This window comes from Porites lutea, chromosome 2 (genome assembly GCF_958299795.1).
Source record: "Porites lutea chromosome 2, jaPorLute2.1, whole genome shotgun sequence".
Taxonomy (NCBI): Eukaryota; Metazoa; Cnidaria; class Anthozoa; order Scleractinia; family Poritidae; genus Porites; species Porites lutea.
In genome coordinates, this window is record NC_133202.1 from 22,311,683 (window position 1) to 22,335,270 (window position 23,588).

General features: G+C 40.2%; 3 protein-coding genes and 1 non-coding gene across 4 annotated transcripts; 1 reads left to right on the top strand and 3 right to left on the bottom strand.

Moving 5' to 3' along the window:
- Positions 1-3,005: 3,005 nt before the first annotated feature.
- Positions 3,006-12,241, bottom strand: LOC140925837 (kelch-like protein 24). The gene is made up of 2 exons (XM_073375690.1): positions 10,385-12,241; positions 3,006-3,845 (listed from the first exon to the last, which is right to left on the bottom strand). The coding sequence occupies exons 1-2, from the start codon at positions 12,239-12,241 to the stop codon at positions 3,006-3,008; spliced, it is 2,697 nt and encodes an 898-aa protein (XP_073231791.1).
- On the top strand, positions 5,997-6,134 carry LOC140929186 (U4 spliceosomal RNA). Its single transcript, XR_012164704.1, has one exon. It is a non-coding gene; the product is annotated as a U4 spliceosomal RNA (small nuclear RNA).
- Positions 12,242-15,230: 2,989 nt separating the features above from the next.
- Positions 15,231-15,968, bottom strand: LOC140925838 (uncharacterized). Its single transcript, XM_073375691.1, has one exon. The coding sequence runs from the start codon at positions 15,966-15,968 to the stop codon at positions 15,231-15,233; it is 738 nt and encodes a 245-aa protein (XP_073231792.1).
- A 9-nt stretch (positions 15,969-15,977) lies between these two features.
- Positions 15,978-18,705, bottom strand: LOC140925840 (uncharacterized). Its single transcript, XM_073375692.1, has 2 exons — positions 18,077-18,705; positions 15,978-17,916 (listed from the first exon to the last, which is right to left on the bottom strand). Exons 1-2 carry the CDS (start codon positions 18,703-18,705, stop codon positions 15,978-15,980), a joined length of 2,568 nt encoding a protein of 855 aa, XP_073231793.1.
- Positions 18,706-23,588: the final 4,883 nt, after the last annotated feature.

The window sequence follows — 23,588 nt, forward strand, 5'->3', positions numbered from 1 at the left end:
TCTCTGGTGACTTAACCGAGGAAAACTGGAGCTCAGTGTCAAAATGGCGGACTCCTTTTCCTGACTAGCAGCTAAATACGGGAATTGCACCGACCTGTGATTGGAAGATAAAAATAATATGTCAGTGGCGATGACGTGACAATTGGTTACGCTAGCCGTTTCAAGAGTAACGGTTTTTACACGAAAAAGACAGTCCACAGGAAAATACAATATAACAATATAATATTAAATATTTCTCAAAGACAAACAGTGCAGTACTCTTTTGAAGTCGGCTGACTCGCTAAGAGTCAATGTCTTATCGAAGTTGAAGTTCAACTGTCGCAAATCGGATAACTTCACTGAGTGATTCTGAGATGAAACCTTTTGTCTGCATCCACATTGATCTTAGGTTTTACCACTTACATATTGAAGAAAAGCCATAAACAGAACTTCAATGTCCACGTACACCCGACCGAACCTCGGTGCGATTCCTGCAGATACCGCTGTTCATACTAAATGCAGGAATTGCACCGGACGCGTTCTCGTCCCCAGAGTCACTCTAAGTTGTAACAAAAGAGCACGTGACCAAGAAAGAAAAAGAAAAAGAAATTATTGCTTGCAGTTTCTTCCTTCCACTGTACTGTGGAAAAGAGGGGAAAAAGGTGCCCTGCTTTCATGCTGGACGTGGTATTCCTGTGGTGAAGAATTTCCTAAAAGCATGCAACAAAAAATTGTTGCACACTCATAGTCTTTATAGGCAAAACTTCTAGTAGCACACACAAAAAAAACGAAAAAAATAAACAATGGATTTATTCAAACAAAACACTGTTTTTGCTACTCTCATTTTCACTGTTACGTGTCCTTCCAGAACAAAAGCCCTTGGAAATAGAAGTCTGGCAATCAAGGATGCAATAAGTGCTGGCATGGCTTCCTCTTCAAAACATTCTGCAACCCCATTGCCAAATGATTGGGCTCTTTGAAGGTGTTTAAGTTTCATGTTGCAGGGAATGGTACAACTTTGAAATTATTACAGTTTTGTGAAAGTGATTAAAAAACATAGTTTTGTTTACGTTACTGAAAGGTAAACTGTTCCAGATTATTTATGATGTTTAAACGAAGAAAAGTTCTTTATAACACGGGTTTGTGCATTTTAAAGAAGATATTGACTGCTTTATAGTCTTTCACATTATAACAAAATTATAGTCAATTAAAGGCACTGCCATTTAGTTTCAGTTTTTTTCTAATGACCTGGAATCAAACTGTTGATTAAATTGTGATGAATCCTGCTGTTACAGTTCACTGATTTTATTTTCTGTTTCTTTACAACAATATTAGAAACTAACAGTACCCACATAGTAGGAACATGGTTGGGTTTTGGTGGTATTTTTTTTCATATAATATAGGAGGTTTATAAGTGTGACGTCACTAATCCGACCCCCCCCCCCCCCCTTTGTTTACCAAGTACAGTGTAAACATGTAGATAAAATGCACTTATTAGGTTCTACGCACAGCCACTTTCTTTCTTGAAAGAATAAATCTATGCACGCATTTTTTGCCACAAAATTCTTCAACAGCAACTTTCTACTGGAGGAAATTTATGCTCACTTGCAAATATATGCTAGAGCTAGAAGACGATTTTGTGACTTATAAATTCCAAAAACCAATCACCTTTCGCGAGTTCGTGAGTGTTAAAAAACATAATTGGAAACTCTGTAAAACCAGTCATTTATTAATGTCACCTCTTGCTGCTGTAGAACAACTGTAGAACAACCGCATCCACGGTCGTCACTGAAGCATGAACATGGAAACTCCAACATTTTCAGATCGTACCCGGGATGGTAGACCAAACTCTGACACAGCCTCAAGGAGACATGCAACAACGGTGCTTGCCTTGGTATTTTTGGAACATTTTAAATAGACTGGTATTCTATAGTTCTGTAAACTGTCGCAAATGTTTGCAATTTCTCCTGTAACAAGACCGCGAAGACAGGCTGAGGAGTCCGCCATTTTGACACTGAGCCCCAGTTTTCCTCGGTTAAGTCACCAGAGAGTCGTTCCCAGACTGCTGAATATTTGAAGCACCATTTACGAAAACAGCGGCAGCATTTTTTAAGACAATAGAGGCACCATATACAAAGATAGAGGCACCAGTTTAACAAAATAAGAGGCACCATTAACAAGTTTAGAGGCACCATATACAAAGATAAAGGCACCAGTTTAACAAAATAAGAGGCACCATTAACAAGTTTAGAGGTAACATATGTGAAAACGAAGGCACCATAAACAAAATTGGAGGCACCATTTACAAAAACAGAGGCACCATTTATGAAAACGAAGGCACCATAAACAAAATTGGAGGCACCATTTACAAAAACAGAGGCACCATTTATGAAAACAGAGGCACCATTTATGAAAACGAAGGCACCATAAACAAAATTGGAGGCACCATTTACAAAAACAGAGGCACCATTTATGAAAACGAAGGCACCATAAACAAAATTGGAGGCACCATTTACAAAAACAGAGGCACCATTTATGAAAACAGAGGCACCATTTATTAAAACAGAGGCACCATTTATGAAAACGAAGGCACCATAAACAAAATTGGAGGCACCATTTACGAAAGTAACGATAGCTGAATTTTGGCGGTAATAGCACCCCACTGTAGTCAACTACAGCTGTCTTGTGTTTTTGTTCCGCTTTTCATGTTTAGATTAAATTGAAGGTTTTAGCCATACTAATTCTCGTGCCCACGAGCTGAGGTTTCTCTCTTGCATGATTTTTAGCATTTAGGAAGTCGTTCGTGTGGCTTGTCTGTTGAATAGTTGGTATGTTTACGACCAGAGGCACATATAACTAACCAATTACACAATTGACTGGTATGCGAATGACTTTGTTAACGCTAAAAGCCATACAAGAGAGAAACCTCTGCTCCCAAGGTAAACTAACTGTCACCTCATCTTCCAAAAAGTAATAATTTTTTTGGGAAAAAAGTGAACACTAACACTGTATGTTTTAAGTAATGTTCAGGATGCAGACCATCTACCAGTTGAGCATTTAATAAACTTCTTTAGCACTTTCAACAAAGATGCTTGGGTCCTGGTACCATTCCTTGGCATTGGCAGAGGTTCCTCAGCTTCTTCATTCCATTTGTTGCTTCTGAAGTCAAACCTCTCAAAAGTATTCACCCACTTCTCTGAATCCTCACCACCAAAAATATACACCATATCATCCACACTCACGATGCCAAAACAACAGCGAGGTTGGCAAGGTCCAGGTATCAGGCTCCATTGGTTAACAAGTGGATCAAAAATTTCGCAACTAGGCTCCACACTTGTTTCATCATTATCAAAATACCCCCCAGTGACAAAGATCTTCCCACTAGCATTTACTGCTGCACCAAGCTTACGGGGATTAGCCTTACCTGAAGCTCTCCTCCACTGGTTGGTTAATGCATCATACATCTCAACACTCTTAAGGGAGATCAGGCCATTAGAACCTCCAATCACATAAATAAGGTCTTCCAAAGCTACTGCACAGTGATAAACGCGGCGGGTTTGCATTGATGCTACTTTCGTCCATGCATTGCTTGATGGATTGTATTTAAATGTATCTTGGATCATCACCTCCATATCTAAGTCGTTATCTTCATGTATCATTCCACCAAACAAATAAAGTTCCTCGTGGAATGATACCACTGCACAACCTCTTTTGCTAAGAAACTCTGTGGTTTTTGCTCTCCATGCATTTTCCAGTGGGTTATAGTAGCTGACTTTGCGGTCTACACCATCAATTCCAACTGCCTTCTTCCCCCTCCCCTTCCCCATCGTTTTCTTTTTTTTATTTTCGGTGTAGATTTCGCACGGCTTTATAGTTACGAAACGACCACAGAAGAAAAAAACACATAACAAAACCCGCCAGCTACGCAGGATAAGGGGCTTTTGTATGTTAGTTATGGGTGGGGGGTATGATGCATGATGGGCTCCTGGTGTGGGGGTGATTTTTTTCAACCAACTAAGGCATATTTTTTAAAAGGGTTCCTTTTTTAAAACGTACCCCCCAGTTTATGCGACGGTCCGAAAATGTACCCCTCTCCCCACAGGCGAAAACAAACTCACGTTACAAATGAGGGAAGGGTGTAATGTGATTTACATAACCATAGGTGACGCGCCGGTGTCGCGTTACAGGCGACCGTTGAAAATATAAGAGACTTTGTATGAGAAATATATTACTGAGATCTGCGAACGCTAAATAAGGATAAACCTTAATGAAATGAATAAAAAGACTTACCTGCAATGTATTCCACTACATTTTGGTGTTTGATTGTCGTTTAATGGTTTTTTTGTCTTTATTGCGTAACCACTGTTACTCCTTTCATAGAACGAAGGAGAACGAAGAATCAGACTGAAAAAAGAAAAAGAAGAAAAAAAAGGAAATACAGTCTACAGATAATCAGATAAACGGATTAATGTCATTGATAAGAAATAATACAATATTGTAGAGATAATATTATGGATCATTACCCTCTCTTAGGCCAAGATCAACACTTACTTCTCAAAATGTTGACTTAAGGGAGGAGTAGGTGGGCAGTGTTCCAGAAACGTATCAGACGAGGTTATTAAAATTTTGATAGATTACGTACACTCGACATTGAAGCTGTTTATAAGAAGTCAAAAATGCATGTGCACTACAATATTGAAGCAGAGAAACCAATCGAGAATTAGTCTTTTTAAAGATCCTCTATTTTAGGGCTATCCACAAGTTGCTCGGCAACTTTTTGGCAACTTCTCGTATTCCGAGCAACTTTTTGCATTCTGAGCAATTTCTCTAGTTGTCTTATAATTCTGAGATGTCGGAGCAGCTTTTAGTGCTTAACCCTAGCTAATCTGTACTTAGCAGTGTGTATGGGATGTGTATATATTCTAAGTGATGATCATGATACTGTAAGCTGTTTCAATCCTAAAAAATATTCATGGCAGTCAGAGGAAACTGCGGAACATCGTTCTAATCTGTAAAGGCAGTGCTTGACCGTAATTAGTGAAGGGGAAAACTACGTTGTGTAAATTTCATGAGGTCTCCGAGCGGGCTACGGTCTACGGTCGATGGGATCCGTTTCTAGAGGAGGGAGGGGGGCTTATTTGAGAAGGGGGACTTCGGTATGTCAGTGGTAGTCCTGTAATGCTTTCTTCGTTTCATTCTACATGACGTATGCATATATGCATGAGGGCAGACTCGTACTCAGTCGCTATTTATTTAAGTGTCTTTTGGGGTGAGAGAAGACCGGGGATTAGGTTGAGGCGCGTGCGGGGTCTCATGGGAAGGGAAGAAGGAAAAATAGCCCTGAGGAAGGCAAATTTTGTTAACCGAAATATTAGCCTATACTAGATCAGCCCTCTGCCGTAGTGCTAGCCCTCCATTCAGGTTTTGTTTTATTTTACACTTTAAGTCACGTCTGGCGACAGCATCTCTTTAATTAGAGATCTGGCAAGAGGTAGCTTGTGAGCAAGCTATCCTATTTGGGCGAGCGAAGCGAGTCTCGCGAGAACGCGCGAGCGAGCGGCGAAGCCGCTAGGGGCGCCCAAACAGGAGAGCTTGCTCGCAGGCTAGCAAGAGGAACCACTCAGTTATATATACGTGTTGCGTGGACCTCCGCATTCAAACAGTTTTTGCCCTAGGGTTAATACCCAGCGTCTTCAAAATAGTTTTATTACTGCGCTTTTTTCCAAATATAAAGTAGCAATATAATGTAAAAGTCTTTTAATGCTGTTTTTAATTGTTCTTATACGACATTTTAAGCTTTTCAATAAAGACCTATTATTATTATTCTTGGGCTTTAGAATCAGTATTTTTAACCTCTTTAAGCGCCGGGCGAAAATCGCCGGTACCTGTTATGTGCAGTAGGCAATGCGTAGTGCAAAACAACGGAGTCACCTAAAGATTACGGGAAACTAAATCACATACTACAGTGAATGTGTCCCCAGCTGCCACAAATACTTCCTTTGAAAGGTGTTATAGTAAGCTTTGCACAGTGGCATTACTGTAGCCAGTGAGGTTCATCCGTGGCGCGGTTATTGCTGATTGAAAACTTTTCCCAATACCCCGCAAGACGACTTGAAATACAGTCGGCTTTGCAATTTTGTCGGTCCACACGTGGACCCCACATAAATCAAAGAAAGATATCGATCAAAGCTTGAATCACAATCCTCATCTTGACATGTGCAGATGTGTTCGTGGGCAAAATAGGCAAGGTCGTGATATTTAACAGTTATTGAATGATGCTCAGTGTGATATGAAGAATTATGCAGATCGTGACGACTGCGTCGGAAAATGAAGGTGGCCTTGTTCAGGTCGACTTTGCGGTTCACAATGATCACCGGCGCACTTGATTGAAATGGAATCAGCTCCTTTGAGTTAATTTGTCAGATACGTCGCGGAGGGAGGATGTAACACACTTTCATTCTTATTCAGAACTCTCTGAAAAGTAACTTCATTAATGAAAGATACGCAAGATCACTGGAAATAACGTGGCCTTGTCCTTGTAACATACCAACGTATACATCTAAGCGTGTTTGGAAGAATCATGCGTTCTAAACCTTGATTGACTCCATCTTTCTTTACTTTTGTGGGGTCCACGTGTGGACCGTAAGCAGTTGAAGGCCTCAGCGCTAAAACGACACCTGCGATGATATTTCGCAATTGGAATGTGCGCGAAACTTACGACTTTTTTCACGTGTCATTTCTTTTTTAAGTAAGGAAACATACTGGTAGCATTTCCTTAACGATTTCACTTTATTTAGCAGAAATCAAATATGCAATAAAAGTTTATTTTCCCGACGGTATCTTAAGTCTAACTTACGCCGCGGTTTAAGAAATCATTCGACCTCCAGATCTTCTTCTTATGGGGCTAATTTAAGAAAGTAAGTGCTTTTCCGGACTACGCTATATGCTTTATTCAAATTGTTCATGAAAAATGGTGTTTAGATAGCGCCGAAATCTTTATTCTACTGGAGCCCCACCTGTGTACCAGGATTTGAGTACGCGCCTTGATTAGCCTGAGGCCCGGAACAAGGATTTCGGCGCCATTTCGCAGACGTTACTAACCGGGGATAAATTACCATAACCATGGCTACCATGCCGCTCAGAGCTTGTCGGTAGCCTTTAAATTGCTTCATATCTTTTCGCTACTAAAATGATCAGACAAAGGAGCTCATAAGCAGGAGCAAGTACCTTCTATGTGCTCGTTTCACAGCGGTTTTACTAACCAGTTTATTTTTAGAACAATTTTGGCGCGAATTTAGAATATCGTGTAAGTCCCACAAATCATTCAGCAAAACCTACAAGACTCCTTCAGACTTTGATGATGTTTTGGTCTCCTTCATCATAATATATACTTCGAATGTGGTTATAGACAAATGGAGCTTCCAGTTTCGCGGAAAAAAATTGTTGTAAAATGTACCGAAAAATAAACCCATCCGTGAAAACGCTGTGACATAGCCCCAATATGGGAGTTGTTCACTCCAGGTTATGGGCTCCTGCCAGACAGCATTCGCAACTGCTGACATAGCACAGTTCTGTATCGTGGCCTGATAAATTTCATTCACTTTGTGCTGCACGCTACGCAATATCTCACTTGAAGCGAGGTTAGGCATTTCTAGATCTCCACTTCCTTGCTATCAACTTTTGTACACATCCCTTTTTTCACGTCCTTGTCAATGGCTAGCCGCAGTATGCCTTCCCTCCCCACTTCAATGATGTAGCATAATGTTTAAGTGATTGAGGGTTTTCGTCCTGGGAGGAGATATTGTTCAGCACTATTTTTATTTCACTGCAAGACAAGCCTTAAACATTTGAGAATTTTGTTTCTCCTGTAGTTCAGAAACATAGAGACAAACATTCTCTTTTTGGTTTGTTTACCACTTTCTAGAAATAACATATGCAAAACCAAGAGGCAACAGCAGACCCCCCTCCCCCTCTCCCCAAGGGAGTAGAAGCCTCCCCTCCCCAGACAATCTTGTATTGTGGTGATTGCGATCCAGGTGATGTGCTTGATCAAACCAGGTCTTAAATTTGAGTTAGGCTTCACTTTAGAAACTTGCACAAATTCAGTGGCAGCGTGGTAAGGTACATGTAAATCACGGTTTAAATTTCACGGTTCATAACTTTTCTTCATTCATACATTCAGAGCTTTCTCTTCCTCTCAGCTTGCTGGAGCCTTCCTATATGGCCTAGTGTGAAGGCTTCCCATATAAAGCGACCCTAAAAAAAACAAGATCTAATGGTTATTTATGACAATAACCACAGAGGGCTCTTCCCAAAGAGGTCCAGACATATGTACCTTTTGGAAGAGAATTAATGGCACGCTGTATTTCTAACAATAACCGATATGTGCAGTTGCATGATATCACTAGAAGTTATTCGCATACTCTAAATAGTTTTCTACATACAGAAAACATTGAGATTTTAATCATCCCTTTAATATATTTTACCTGAATGACATTCACACAACAGAAGGGGGTTCCTTTCCCAATAAAAAGCAAGGCTGGAATTATTCTTCTAATTTCTGAAGGCCTTTCCCTTGCAACACAATAACATTCCAAAATAACTATTCTTGTGTTTATTGTTTTTTTAGTTTCACAGTACATCTGTGAAAATAATATTGGAATGAACGATAAACCAAGTAATAAAATTAATATTTATCAGTAGTAACTTTAACCTTGTAAGACACATTAAAACTTATCATAAAAAATGCAAGCCTTGTTTAATTTTTTAACAACATACTTTGAGTCATCCAAAGATAATGCATTTAATTCTCGGTTTTCACTCACGTGAGAAAGCAGAAATAAAAATGGAAACCGTTTAATACAGAAAGTTTAGAATCTGGGAAATGAAAGAAGATAAAATATGCAAAAAGCCTTGCCAAGAATCGGGTCTATGCAATAGTTCATATGTGAGATACCGGTATTCAAAAAAAAGTTTCACCCAAATTTATAATGCTTTGTATGGAGACGCCATGTTTGAGTCCCTTTCAGGGACACAAATATGGCCGCCGGAAAACAACAGAAACATCTGTTGTTGAGTTTTCCTACTTATGCCTGAATTCTTCGCTTGAGGAACTCACAATCTGTAATGTTTTTAACCCACATAAGAGCTTTCCCAGCCGCGCCAGCTAAATGCTGTGTTACACAAAAGCCTGGAAATTCAACCGTCCTTTATTGCAAAACAAACAACCCTTTTGAACCGAAAATTTGTTTGTATAAAGGTTTTAAGGTGCTCTAATACCACATGAAATTAGAAACTCAGAAGAAACGATAGTTTCTTAGTTTGAATTTTTGTGACGTCATGTGACAACCAAGAATAGGACGCACAGTCCTGGATCCTAAGCCAATGTTTTAAATGGTAAAACGAAAAGCATTGTTATCATCAACTAAACAGGGAATGCCATTGGTTGATTCTTGGTCATGTGGCCTTGACTAAAATCAAATGTATCCCGATCGTGATACATTAAGCAATGTACTCCACTCAGGATACATTACAGCACGTGATCAAAGCATGGTGGAAAGTGGCGTGACAGAAGGCAGGAAAAACATTGCCAGTTTTCTTTTTCGTGAATGAACACAACAACACAAACATGAAGCCTCAAGCTAAAAGAGACGATTGTTAGTTATCCCAGAAGTGAAACAGCAGCTTGTAGAGGAAAAAGTTGCACATAATATAAGGAAAGTAGTTTGTAAATCATTCATTTAGTGGTTTTGAGAATTAAATTTGTGTTGTTATAAGTACCAAGTCGACTGTTTTGGTTCGCTCCAGTTATTCTTTTGTTGCTGTTAAAGTGAAAGTCTAGAAATATAACAAAACACTTAATGTCAGGTCCCTTGGGAAAGCAGTTAGTTTTGTTTTCCCTTGAGTCCTGATGTTTCCCTTGACTTCGTTTTGGGAAACATCAGGACTCAAGGGAAAACAAAACTAACTGTTTCCCTCGGGATCTACCATTAAGTATAGAATATTACTCAGTGCTCATAACAGATAATAGTCGCAGTCAACTACAGCTGTATTTTTGTTCAGCATTTCAAGTTCAGATTAAATTGAAGGTTTTATCCTTACTAATTTCTCACTGCCCAGGAGCAGAGGTTTCTCTATTGTATGACTTTTAGCATTTACAAAGTCAATTGTGTGGCTTCTCTGTTCCATAGTTGGTCTGTTTACGCCCAGGGGCACATATAACTAACCAATTACAAGACTAATAAGCTATGCAACTGACTTTGTTAATACTAAAAGCCATGCAAGAGAGAAACCTCTGCTCCCAAGGTAAACTGACACATCATCTTCCAAAAAAGATAAATAATTTTTTTTGGAAAAAAGTGAACACTAATGCTGTAAGTTATAAGCATGGTTTAAGTGATCTTCAGGATACAGACAGTCGACCAGTTGAGCTTTTAATAAACTTCTTTGGGACTTTCAACAAAGATGCTTGGGTCCGTGTACCATTCCTTGGCATTGGCAGAGGTTTCTCAGCTTCTTCATTCCATTTGTTGCTTCTGAAGTCAAAACTCTCAGAAGTACTTATCCACTGTTCTGAATCCTCACCACCAAAAATATACACCATGTCATCCACACTCACGATGCCAAAACAACAGCGAGGTTGGTAAGGTCCAGGTAGCAGGCTCCACTGGTTAACAAGTGGATCAAAAAGTTCACAACTAGGCTCCACACTTGTTTCATCATTGTCACAGTACCCCCCAGTGACAAAGATCTTCCCACCAGCATTAACTGCTGCACCATGCTTACGGGGATTTGCCATATCTGGAGCTCTTCTCCACTGGTTGGTTGATGCATTATATGTCTCGACACTCTTCAGGGAGATCTGGCCATTACAACCTCCAATCACATAAATGAGGTCTTCCACAACTACTGCACAGTGATAAGCACGGCCGGTTTGCATTGATGCTACTTTCGTCCATGCATTGCTCAATGGATTGTATTTAAATGCATCTTGGAACATCACCTCCGTATCTAAGTCATTATCTTCATGTATCATTCCACCAAACAAATAAAGTTCCTCGTGGAATGATGCCACTGCACAACCTCTACAACTGCTAAGAAACCTTGTTGTTCTTGCTCTCCATGCATTTTCCAGTGGGTTATAACAGGTGACTTTGCCATCTACACCATCAATTCTATACAAAAGCCCACCACAAACGGCAGAAACATACAAATTATACATATCCAAGGCACAGCTTTCGGGTATGGGAGCTAGTGACTTCCACTGTTTTGTAGAAAGAACATAACAGTCAGTCTTAATGTCTTCTTCAAGATCACTTTCACTGCCGATAACTACTATAACATGTTCTTCATTCTGAATGGATGAGCGATGCTTAAGAGACTTGCTTAAAAATCGATCCGGAAAAACAAAAAAGTTCAATCCATTATACAAAATGTTTGAACAAACAGGACTTTTCACGATCAACTCTTCTTTCTTTAAAAACTTCTCCAAACTGTATTTTGACAGAGAGAACAACCTTAAACAATTTAGCAGATCTGGGAGGAAACATTCTCTTGATGTTAAATCATGTTTCACCCACTCAATAACTGCCTCGTAAACTTCCTCTTCCTTAGTAATATGCAGATCGTCAAGACACGCCAATTCTTTCACTTTCTCTACATCAAGGTCCAAAAAATCGTTTGATTTTACGTAAGTAAGGAAATGTTTACATTTATAATTTAAGACAGCCTGAATCAACGCATCGCAGTTATATTGAAAAGCAAAGGATTCCATTGTTGAACAGTTTGAGGCATTTATTGACTTTCCAATGAACTCCGCAGCTGTTGTTTTCAATCGTGGAATTATCAGATAATCAGCGACGATGATAAGATCTTGTGCGTTTGACGAGCTCATGTTTACTTCTCCAGTGTACATAAATCGGAGCACTTCTGCAATCGTGCTTGATTTCATATTTTTTAGTTCTACTAAGCTGCTCTGGCTTTCTTTGACTTGTAGGTCACTAGAAAAGAAAGCCTTGAAATAATCGCTTGTGGCACATAGAACATTCTTGTGAGCGGGAAAATCTTCTCCTTCGACCCGAACGATTGTGTCGCAAAGAAAGTTAGCTTTCCTCAGCTCATCTAATTTACAGAGCAGCTGTTCCTTAAACCTATCGTCGCTCACTGTTGTTTGCTGTTCATTTTGCCTTTCCATAACACTGTTTTTCCCCGTTTTCTTTCCAAAAGATCCAAGCCTTGCACCATTTTCCGCGGCGTGTTCCATCATTACCAAGAAAATTCCCAGGGCCAGCCTCCTCCTCAGGTGCTCCGTTTTTCGTATGGCAGAGGCGAGCGCGAAACGAGTGACTGGTGATGAACCGCAAGAGACCATGGGAAGGGTACAGTTGTCTCCTTCCCGCCTTCCTTTGCGCGCACATTTTCATCGAAAAAGAGAGACGTCTGGGTACGAGGCAGGATCTGTAGTGATTAGGGTTATTAGGGTTAAGCACTGAACTGAAAACGGTTAGCTTTTAAACATTATTTGGGATACGGCATGAGTACATGTAAACGTGTGGCACGAAATTTTTGCGGGAGTTTAGTTTTGCGGATTGGCAATTTTTTGTGTTTTGCGTGAACTAATTTTTGCAATAAAGACAGATTGATTTTTCTTGCTGAGAATTAATTTTTGCCATAATGATAAAGTACCCATTACCTAGCATTCATAATACTTATTGTTTTTATTGCTGGTTTGCAAGCGACGTCTCGGCTGCCATGTTGGTGGTGTGTTAGGATTAATAACAAAAGCATTTCTCTCCTCTGGGAACTAAACCGTATTTTCATGTAAATTCTTCGACAAAAAATTATATTGTACTGATGACCACAATTGACAACAACACGCCATCAACATGACCGCCTTGTCACATGGTTGCAAGCCAAGAATTGTGCGTAAAAAAAATTTTTTACGATAATTTTTATTCTCGGGAACTTGTTTGCGCGGATCGCTGGAAAAATCGCAAAAATTAGAACCCGCAAAAATTTTGTGCCACACGGTAGTCTTTGATGGTGTATGGATGTGTGCTCTAAAATGGCATTGGTCCAGTGATGTTTTTGTGTCTTATTATTTGGGCGTGGCTCAAATAGAGTAATCAGTTTGCTTGTTCGCTTGCATGGGTCGCACTTAGCAAATTTTTTGAAGAATTTGTTTACCTTGCGGTAGAAATCTATCATCGGGGCACATTACCAAGTGCGACCCCAAGTTTTCAAGTTGGAAAAAACTTTTAAAACCGCAAAATACATCAAAGATGCCGTAGCACTTGGGTGGGGCAGGCAGATTTTGGAAAACTCGAGCCGAACAATGGGAATCACAGCAGTAACTGTCAGCGCTTGTCAGGGAAACGTGATCAATTTGAGACACGATCAATTTGAAGATCTTTGACTGACAATCGCAGACATTTTCTGACCCTCGCGCTTTCTTCGTGAACGAACGAGGCTGCTACTACTCTTCGCCATTTCAACGTTTACGAAAACTCTATTCATGCGAGCAATTCACAAGTTTATAATCCTTCACCATTTCAACGTTTTTACGGGAACTCTTTACAGGCGTGCCAGTTACAGTCTACCCAGCAGACAAGTACAGTCAGAGGCTTGTTATTCTACGAGCTACTGAATTGCAGTCTTCGCAGCTAAGCACTTTATGTTCTTTATCTCTCCCACCCTCCTGAAACTGGAAAAGGAGGAAAAAGATCTTATGATCGGACAACGAAGAGTTAATGTTCTCTGGTATCTGGCCCACTTTAGCTCTCAATTTGTCAAAACAACGACAATTGACTCCCACTAGTAACTACTAGTGCGACCCTCCTCGATTTGACTAAAAGTTTTCTTTTCCGGTTACGGTTTCGAATTTTCGTGGTTTTTTAGCCGGCAAAGACGGGAACTTTCCTCAAGTGCGACCCATGATTTATTCGCAAGAAAAATAATAAATGTATGAGGCTGTAACACCAGTCTTGATTGACAAGTGAGGACCACCTACAGCTGATGCAGTCTGAGTGGGCGGAAGAGTCTATTTTATGAAACAAATCTTGCGGGCGTTCCCTCTCTCACCTCTCCTCCTCCCTTGTTTCTATTTTTTCGCGCTCCTTTTTACCTCGCACCGCTCCCCACTATCTGAACGCCTGGAACAGGCTAAGATTGAGCCTGAAGATTGGACAAGATGGAAGACATCTGGTAATTTCGCGGCAACTCTTATTAACGAAAATTGTTGTGTTGAAAACGTTTCTACTATTTATGACTGACTTATTCACAGCTAATTAACACTTAAAACATATCATATCTGAAATTTTTTATCTACAGTTTACATATTGTATTTAATATCATATCTTCAAGGAGGAGCTTAGTATTGTATGAGAATTTAGTTCTTTTTTTTGGCACTCTTTTTGGATTTATCCTTCCTTTTACCGAATCATCTTTTTTACGCAAATAAGTTGTTGTAAAATATAAAACAAATTCAGAAATCAAACTTACAGCACACATCGAAAATTGAGCACTTAACCATTTTAAATGTCACTTACTGAGTTTATAATAATTTTACAGGCGCGGAAATACTGACCGATTTCTTAGATGAGCGCCGAAGGCGCAAGTTTCTAAGGGGGGATCCAAGGGCATGCAACTCAGTGAAATTGTCTGGATTTTAAATCCCTAAAGTCACCTTTTCTATAGGTTTATAAGTCATTCAGACAGGATATTGGCCAGATTTTAACTTGCAAAGTCTTATCATTAAAAATAAATTTATTTATGAAAAATCTGCTGATTTTCGTGAAACAGTGGAAAACGGTGTGGATGTAACCAAATGTTGTATATACGATCAGTTCTCTGTAGCTTTTATTCTTCACTCCATTAAAGCATATTTCTTCACATGTTCATATTTTAGAATTCTGTACTCTGTTCTACACTTAAAGGATTCATCGACATCAATTCGCGTAAAAATTCGATGATCTACACTCAATCTACACACTTGATCAGCTCCACGACTCCGAACGACTACACAGTTCTAAGACTCTCATGCAAAGCTCAGTTTTCAGATCACGTGACGAGTTTTCCCGCCACAATGACGCAATAATTTCTAACACACTCCCCGCCTTGATTGACACAGGTCAATCAACAACGAAACGAATAAAATAACAAATGAAAGGAAACGAGTTCGCTGTTCTTTGACTTAATGTTAATGTTCACTAACATGTTCCTGTTCAGCATTTCCCACGAAGGTAATAGGGAAATCAGTGTTTCTGTTCTCCATTATGCATAACTTGTTCATGGCACTTGAGGATCACCAATCTTGTAAAGCAATGTTTTCTAGGCAAAAGTACGGGAAATTTGGTATCATAGGGTAACGACGACAGACCTATTCTTCCTTGACATTTGACTACACCTTCACTGTCCTGATAAAGTCCCAGAGTCGTCTTCATTTGCTGGTACTTGTCACTGTTCAGGATACCCTTTTGAACGTGTTTAATCCACTTCTTCTCAGCTTGCTTGTACACTTGCAAGGATTCTTCTTGGTCAGTTGATCCGTCCCTTCTTCTTTTCAATTTTTTGACAAATAGCAACACAAGTGAAGTAACCCTTATGAGCTTCGTAAGGGAACTGTAGGATTCAGGATTGATGATACTCTCCAGATTTGCTTCTTGTTTTCCGGTACACGTGTTCAATAAGCTGGAGACTGTAGGTTTGGCTGATTTCAGTTCGCACAACTCTTCCTTGGCTTGTACATTTACAGGCTGGACTGGCCAGTAGGCGCTTTCCTTAGACAGGAATTCTGGACCATGTAACCACAAACTACTTTCTTTGAGTGCAGTGGCCTTAATTTCTCTTGATGCAATGTCAGCCGGGTTTTCTGACGTAGGACAGTACCTCCATTGCTCAGGCGGTGCATTTCGTCTGATTTCGCTCACGCGATTCTCCACAAATTGCTTGTATTCCTTATCAGTGTTCCTAATCCACCATAAAGAAATCATAGAATCCGTCTAATTGACTACGTCATCAACTCTCACAACGTTTTCTAAAGCTTTACTCACACTCTTCACCAATCTTGACGCAGTAAGGTTAGACAACAGTTCTAGACGCGGTATGGTTTGCTTGTCCAACGGAGCTACTCGGGTTTTTGACGCCACGATCTCACATTCTACTCTTGACTCATATTCTGCTCTCATGTAAACAACGGCTCCGTACGCCTTTTCCGACGCATCTGCAAAACAATGAAGTTGGAGCGATTTAACTTCATTCCCACCGAGACCTTCAGCATAACACCTTTTAAAACTCACTCTTCCAGCTAGTCTTAGGTCTGACAAAGTTGACAACCACTCTTGGTTGAGTTCGGTATCCACTAACTCGTCCCAGTCCCTTTGTGCCTTGCACAGTTTTTGAAACATAATCTTGATGGGTAGAATAACTGGAGATATTAACCCCACGGGATCAAAGAATCTCGTAGCAGTACTGAGAATCAGTCTTCTTGTAGCTGGCTGAACGTCCACACCCTCCAATATCTTAGTCAAGTCATAGATCAGTTCATCTTGGTTAGGGTTCCAAAGCATTCCCAAGACCTTCTGCTCTTTCTCAGTACCTTGCTTAAAAACTGACTTTGAGAAGCTCTCATCTTCCTCTTGAACACATTCTTTACTGTTTATAGCAAAGTCTCCACTGAAGGCTGAATCTTGTTTCAGGGATTGCAAAAGACTTGCTGAGTTGCTGTTCCACTTCCTCATATTGAACCCTCCTGATTTGAGACAGAGCTTTATCTCCTTTGACAAAGAAAAGGCATTGTTCACATCCTTGGCCCCAGAAACGAAGTCATCTACATACAAGGACTTCAAAAGCTCAAGTGCAAGAGCATTGTTATTCAGCATACATGTATTAACATGGTGTCTGATAGCAGCATTGAGAATGAAGGGGCTAGCATTCACTCCAAATACAACTCTTGTAAAGCGAAGTAACTTAATCTCAGGTGATTCCTTATCGACATCATCTACCCATAGAAAGCGTAAAAAGTCTCTGTGTTCTGGATCAATCTCAATATTCAAAAATGCTTTCTCAATATCAGCAGTTACAGCAACTTCATGAACTCTAAATCTCAGCAAAATGTCCAGTAGAAGAGGATTTAATGAAGGTCCGACATGCAGACAGTCATTTAAGCTTGGTCCAAACACCTTGAATGAGGCATCATATACAACTCTCACCTTTGTTGTATCTCTGTCAAGTCTCACAACTCCCCTGTGTGGGAGATAGTGTACATTTCCAGGTTCTAGGACTTGATCTTGCAGCGCTTCTTCAACTACTCCACTTTCTAATTGCTCCTTAATCACTTGATCATATTGTTCCAGTATTTCTGGTTGGGTCTTAAGCTTCTTAATCACAGTTGCCAACCTTCGTGATGCATTTGTATAATTATCTGACAGCATAGGGTGATTATCCTTGAATGGTAGCTTGACTTGGTATCTTTCACCAGTGAATCTTATCTCATTTGAAAACTTGTCATGAACTGAAGTTTCAGTGTCCCTTATGCCTAAGGTTTCCAAGTCCCAAAATTTCTGCAAATCAGCTTGCACATGGCTGATGTCAGCTGACTCGATTTTCAAAACATGTGTAGCACTTAGGTTAACTGTGCATGACTCTGTCAATGCTGGAACTGCAGCTGGTCCTGACAGTACCCATCCCAACTTGGTCTCAAGACCTATGGGTCCAGAAGGATCTCCCTTGATTATTCCTCCAGTAAAGAAAGACCAGTAGTGATCTGCTCCTATTAGTAAGTCAACACTAACTGTTCCATTTACAGCTCTACATGCAAGCTGTAGCCCTTGAAGGTATGGATAGCATTCTACTGCACTTTGAATTTCTTGGTTCGATACTGGACTGCATATTACTGGTACAACGTAAGCAGTGACGTACACACTCATTGCATCTATTGTTCTGATGCACAATGTCACATTCCTTTACAAATGCTGAATTGTTACCAAATGTTTTGATTAGCAAGGTTTCCTTACCAACAGTAGGTAATTTTAACTGCTCACGTGTCTCGCAGGTTATATAAGATCTTTGGCTACAAGAGTCAAAAATGACTAGAGTATACATTCCAGTTTCTTGATTATCTGGTCTAGAAACAAAGGCTTGGGCAGTCTGCAACAGTATAGAGTTATTATTGCTGCCAACATGCATTGTTGATGTTCCAACATCTCTGGATCTCTCCTGGGAAGTTTCAGATCTACTAAGTGATGCTAATTCAGCTCCTGAACTACTAGGTTGGACAGGCTTCTTAGGGTTTTCACAGATAGTCACATGATGTCTAGCTCCACAATTAAAACATTTGGCCTTTGACTGACAACCTGGTGTAATATGCCCTGCTTTCAAGCAAACAAAACACCTGCCACTTCGTCTCAGTATAGTTCTTCTAGCCTTTGGTTCAGTAATGGTACTACAGGTGATGGACTTGTGATTTTTCTTGCAAACGACACATTGCAGAGTACACTCTTCACTGCCCGCATAAAGTGCGGATGAGGAAAGGGGCTGTTTGAATCTTCCCTTATGCTGGTCAAATCTAGGGTTAGAATTGGTTGGACTACTTGTTTTCACTACATTACACCTTTCTCTTGCCTCCAACTCAGATTTCAGTGCATTTAACAGGACATCAAGGTCCCAAGTTTCTTTACTGCCAAACTTGCGACTGATGATTAATCTCAACTCAGAGGGAATTTTCTCCATTACAACTGGAACTAATAAATTTCCAAAGGACTCTCATTCGACGCCTAGTGCCTTCAAACTTCGAATGTTTATCTGTATCTTGTCATACAAATCACGGAGTTTCTTCGTTTCATGCACTGAACTGACTATTGGCAATTTCAACAAAGCGTCCATGTGGTTAGAAATCAACAGCTGTGGTTTACCAAATCTATCTCTAAGTATATCAATGGCAGTTTCGTAATTATCTTCGGTGAGAGGCAACCCAGTAATTGCAGATTCGGCTGCGCCTGTCACACAACTCTTCAAATAGGTGAATTTTTGGATTCTTGAGATGTCAGTGTTACTGTTAACCGCAGATTCGAAAGTGTCCCAGAAACTCTGCCATTCCTCGTAGTTGCCTGAAAATGACTTTAATTCTAGTTTAGGTAGCTTCACTTTCGCGCCCTCATTGCTTTTGACATTGTTATTAATTTGACTGAAGCTTGGTGAAGTTCCCACGTGTGCGCTATTTTTAGCATCCTCTAAACTCAAGTCAATTCTAGCCAAAATACGGTAAACTTTTGCACAAAACTCACCGGAATCCTCGACTTCTTTCTCAATGTCTCTCCCCTTACTATTTTCCAGAATTGTTTCGTCCAGCTTTTGGATAGTTTCTAGCCTTTCATTGAGGGTGAATTTCAGTCCCATAAGTTTTTCCCTTGATGAATCTTCCACGTGATCGGCAGTTTGCTCGACTAAAATCCTCGTCGCACCTTCCATCGTTTTCTCCACAAAAGCTCTGTGGGCATTTCTAATTCTCTTTGCTTTTTCGTTGTCCATTCTTTTCTTCTTGTACTGTAATCCTGTTCTTGACGATTAATTGATTAAACTTGTTTCGCCGATCCGGCGACTGCGAAGGACCATGTAACCAACCCGGGGGGGGGGGGGGGGTACTCCCTAAATTGGGCTATATAGGTATGTGCGGGCCCAAAGGGTAGGGTTTTTCAGCCGTTTTGGTCATAAATTGGGTATCGATTTTGGCTATTTTGCCGCCATTTTGGTCATAAATAGGGTAACGATTTTTGCACTGTAGTCTTAACTTTGCAGTATTATAACCTACCTAATAAAAGCAGATAAACATTGCCTTTAACATTGGTCTGAACTAGGGAAATAATTATAAGGCAGGTCTGAAACAGGGTATTAATTAAGGGTCAGGTCATAAATAGGGTATCAAATTTTTGGTTAGGTCATAAATAGGGTAGGGGAAATCGCAGATTTTGGTCATAAATAGGGTAAGGGTTTTGGGAAGCGGGCCGCACACCCCTACCCAATTTTTCTGCGAGTACCCCCCCCGGGGTAACCAAATGTTGTATATACGATCAGTTCTCTGTAGCTTTTATTCTTCACTCCATTAAAGCATATTTCTTCACATGTTCATATTTTAGAATTCTGTACTCTGTTCTACACTTAAAGGATTCATCGATATCAATTCGCGTAAAAATTCGATGATCTACACTCAATCTACACACTTGATCAGCTCCACGACTCCGAACGACTACACAGTTCTAAGACTCTCATGCAAAAGCTCAGTTTTCAGATCACGTGACGAGTTTTCCCGCCACAATGACGCAATAATTTCTAACAGTGGATGCCTGTTTTACACGTACACTTGCAATGTTTTTAATAGAAGGGAAATTACTTTGCTTGCTTTTTACAAAAAGCTCGACGAAAGAGTGTCTTAAAACCTTGCTTAAAGTCTCTTCGAAACAGGCTGTAGGCTATTGGGTTAGTTGCCGTGCTAAACAACGACATAACGCTAGCGAACGTGTCGGCCTGCCGGTGGGACGATTTCGTGGTCCCACGTTACTGTTTTAAAAGGCGGGCAACCGGCTGAAAGGCGTCCATAAAAGAATAAATAAAATAATTACTAAGGTTATCGTTCGAAATCCCTTTTAATCTGTAATTTCTCCAAGAGTGACGTCCCGCAGAGTTTGAGCTCATGCGTCTCTTAGCCTGTGAACAGGCCCTCTGTTTTGGAATGGGTTGAAAAAATCGCGAGGAAAGGGAAGGAAGCACCCTTTCCCTTCTCTCTCCTCGCGATTTTTTCACCCTTTTCCCAAACAAAGAGCCTGTTCACAGGCTAGCGTCTCTCGAAGACATCGTATTTATTCTCCTGCTTTGCTGTCGCACAACTGCGTTTATCCTCAAGTAGCAGTATACTTCTGCTCTAAAATGCGGCGTTTATTCGAGGGCGGTGTTTATACGAGGGCGGCATTTAACCGAATAAATACGGTATTTGAGGGAGGGGGGGGGGGGGTAATGAAGGTTTTTTTGAACTAACTGTAAATCTAGACAAATGATGGTGGAAAGTCCTTAAATAACTACTCGTTTAAGTATGGGGTAAATAAACTAAAAAATGTTAAACAGGCTTATAAATAAGTGGGAATGACATTGAACCCGTATGAAAATTTTAGTTTAGCTGGAGAAGAGTTAAAAAAAGTTGGGCTTAAGGCACTTTGTAAACTAAGAAAAGAGCTTCGAGATGGGTGACAACTTTAGAGAAAATATTGTGCTGTCGATTAAGCTATTCGATGCTCTGATATCCCCCATACTTCTCTACGGAAGTGAAATTTGGGTTGTTGACTGTAACGACCAAATAGAAAAAGATCCCTCAGAACTAGTTCAAATTAAGTTCTTGAAATGGTTGCTAGGTGTAAATAAATACTGCAGCAACAATGCATGTAGGGCTGAAACAGGAAGATTCCCAATGAAAATCGAAGCACAATATAGAAATTTTAAGTTTTGGCTAACTCTAACCAAACACCCAAAACACAAATTATCACTGGTGGTTTATAATGACAATGAAGTCGAGAATGAAGAAGGAATTATGGAGCCAAAAAATCAAACGCGTATTAGACCAAATAGGGATGGGATACCTTTGGACAAAAGCACATGATCTTGAACATTATCAAACAAAGACTGAAAGACATCGAATTACAAAGATGGTTAAGTGACGTAAACAATGACGTAAGAAAAGACGCCAACCAAAAGAACAAACTAAGGGACTGTGCAATAATTATCAGGAGGGGAGGGGGGGGGGGGGGGGCTGAAAAACTAGAGGGGGGGCATTACATAAAATTGCTGCCGAGATAGGGAGGGCTCAAAGTAAAATCACTCAGTTGAAGGAGGGGGGGCCTTAAGTTTTATTGAAATGTAAATAAGATTAAACGCAATAAAAGATTCTCAATACAGGCATCATGATAGACTGTAACATATATCAATATGAACAGCTGTTAAACGATTACTGAAAATATTCCATCAAAATGAAAAGCAAATTCACAACTGATCAATCTTAATTAATTGAGCTTATCCTATGCAAAGCAAAAATCATGAACTTGTTTTTCAGCTTCCCCCATAAAACAATGGGAATCAAACAGATCTCGTAGACAAGCTTTGTCGGTTTTTGATGTGAATAAAAGTAATGTTTCTTCATCGACTGAATCGATTTGCTGAATTCCATATATATCTGGCTCATAACAAAGTTCAACAAGCTCTCCTCCCAAGGATCTAAATATAATACAAGCTCTTTTTCGTCCGTTATTTGAAGCGTTCCATCTCCTGTTCTTTGATTTTTTTTTTTGCTCCTTTCTCTTTCTGGCTTCAGAAGTTTTAGATTTTGAGCCAATGTGGTAAGCACCCCGGTACTGAGCAAATGCTTTGTGAAATCTGGGTGGTGGGAGGGGGGTGCGACGTTATTTTTAACATAACAGAGGGGGGTTAGAACTAATTTTTTTTTATTTTGGAGGGGGGTACTGTCTAGTTTTTCAGCCCGCCCCTCCTGATAATTATAGCACAATCCTTAAGAACCTTCCGAAAATTTAAAACAATAGACAATTATAAATGTGAAGATTATCTCCGTCAGGTCACCAACGTCCAACACCGGATAACTCTAACTAAACTCCGCGTCTAAGTAATCACAAATTGGCGATAGAGACAGGTCGGTATGTAAGACCTTATAAGAAACCGGAAGACAGGATCTGTTCTATCTGTAAAAAAGACGTAGAAGATGAAATATACTTTTTAGAGACCTTTAGCATGAGGTAAACCGCAAACCGCAGACCGCAAACCGCAGTTACGCGTTTGCAGTTTCGCGTTGCCGAGATTTTAAACTTTAGCAAGGCGTTCAGTTCAGTTCAGTTCATTTTTATTGAGCGAAAATACAATACAATACAAGAATACATATAGGAATTGTAAGGTTGTAAGGGAGCCCAGAAGAAAACAGAAGGCTTTATGAAGCCTGGGCTCCCCAGTCTAAAAGAGATAAGCAAAATAAAATGATATTCGCGGAGTGATACGTTAAAAATAGGAACCAAACAGAGACTGAGTTAAGTTATGAATTCAGAAACAAGATAGAAAAAAAATTAACTCTGGATTGGAACGGAATACTTTCCTTTGTTAGTACGGCAGAAAGGAATATAAAATTGATTTGAACTACGCGTTCATTGTTTAGGGCCGCCATGTTGTTTTCATCAAAGTCGAAGTGCATCACTCTAATCGCCCAAAACATAGCAATAATTCATTGATTCGAGATCAAAAATCCAACAAACACATCGCAAACGGATACAAAAAGCTAGTTCATACCTTTAAACGCGAGGCTGTACAATTTTTTATGGCAAAAAACCTTGCCGTAAATCACTTACCGCTGGAACCCTTCCTGCGGTTCAAACGTGAACTGCAAACTGCAAACTAGCCTGCGTAGCATGGCGGTTTTGTCGAGCCGGGCGCACGAGCGGCGAAGCCGCGAGAAAAAGAAAAAGGTTTTTCAGTTGCTCCCGCCCCAATCTCCTCGCGGTTTTTCTGCCCTCGCCCGCCTTTATTACTTAGCAACCAAAACCGCCATGCTACGCAGGCTAACTGCAAACGTG

Coding starts and splice junctions, on each gene's coding strand:
- LOC140925837 (XM_073375690.1), bottom strand. CDS start 12,241: ATGGAACACGCCGCGGAAAATGGTGCAAGGCTTGGATCTTTTGGAAAG. Junction 3,846..10,384: donor CTGGTCGACTGTCTGTATCC/TGAAGATCACTT, acceptor GTAACTATAAAG/CCGTGCGAAATCTACACCGA.
- LOC140925838 (XM_073375691.1), bottom strand. CDS start 15,968: ATGATTTCTTTATGGTGGATTAGGAACACTGATAAGGAATACAAGCAA.
- LOC140925840 (XM_073375692.1), bottom strand. CDS start 18,705: ATGGAGAAAATTCCCTCTGAGTTGAGATTAATCATCAGTCGCAAGTTT. Junction 17,917..18,076: donor GATAATCAAGAAACTGGAAT/GTATACTCTAGT, acceptor ATTGTGCATCAG/AACAATAGATGCAATGAGTG.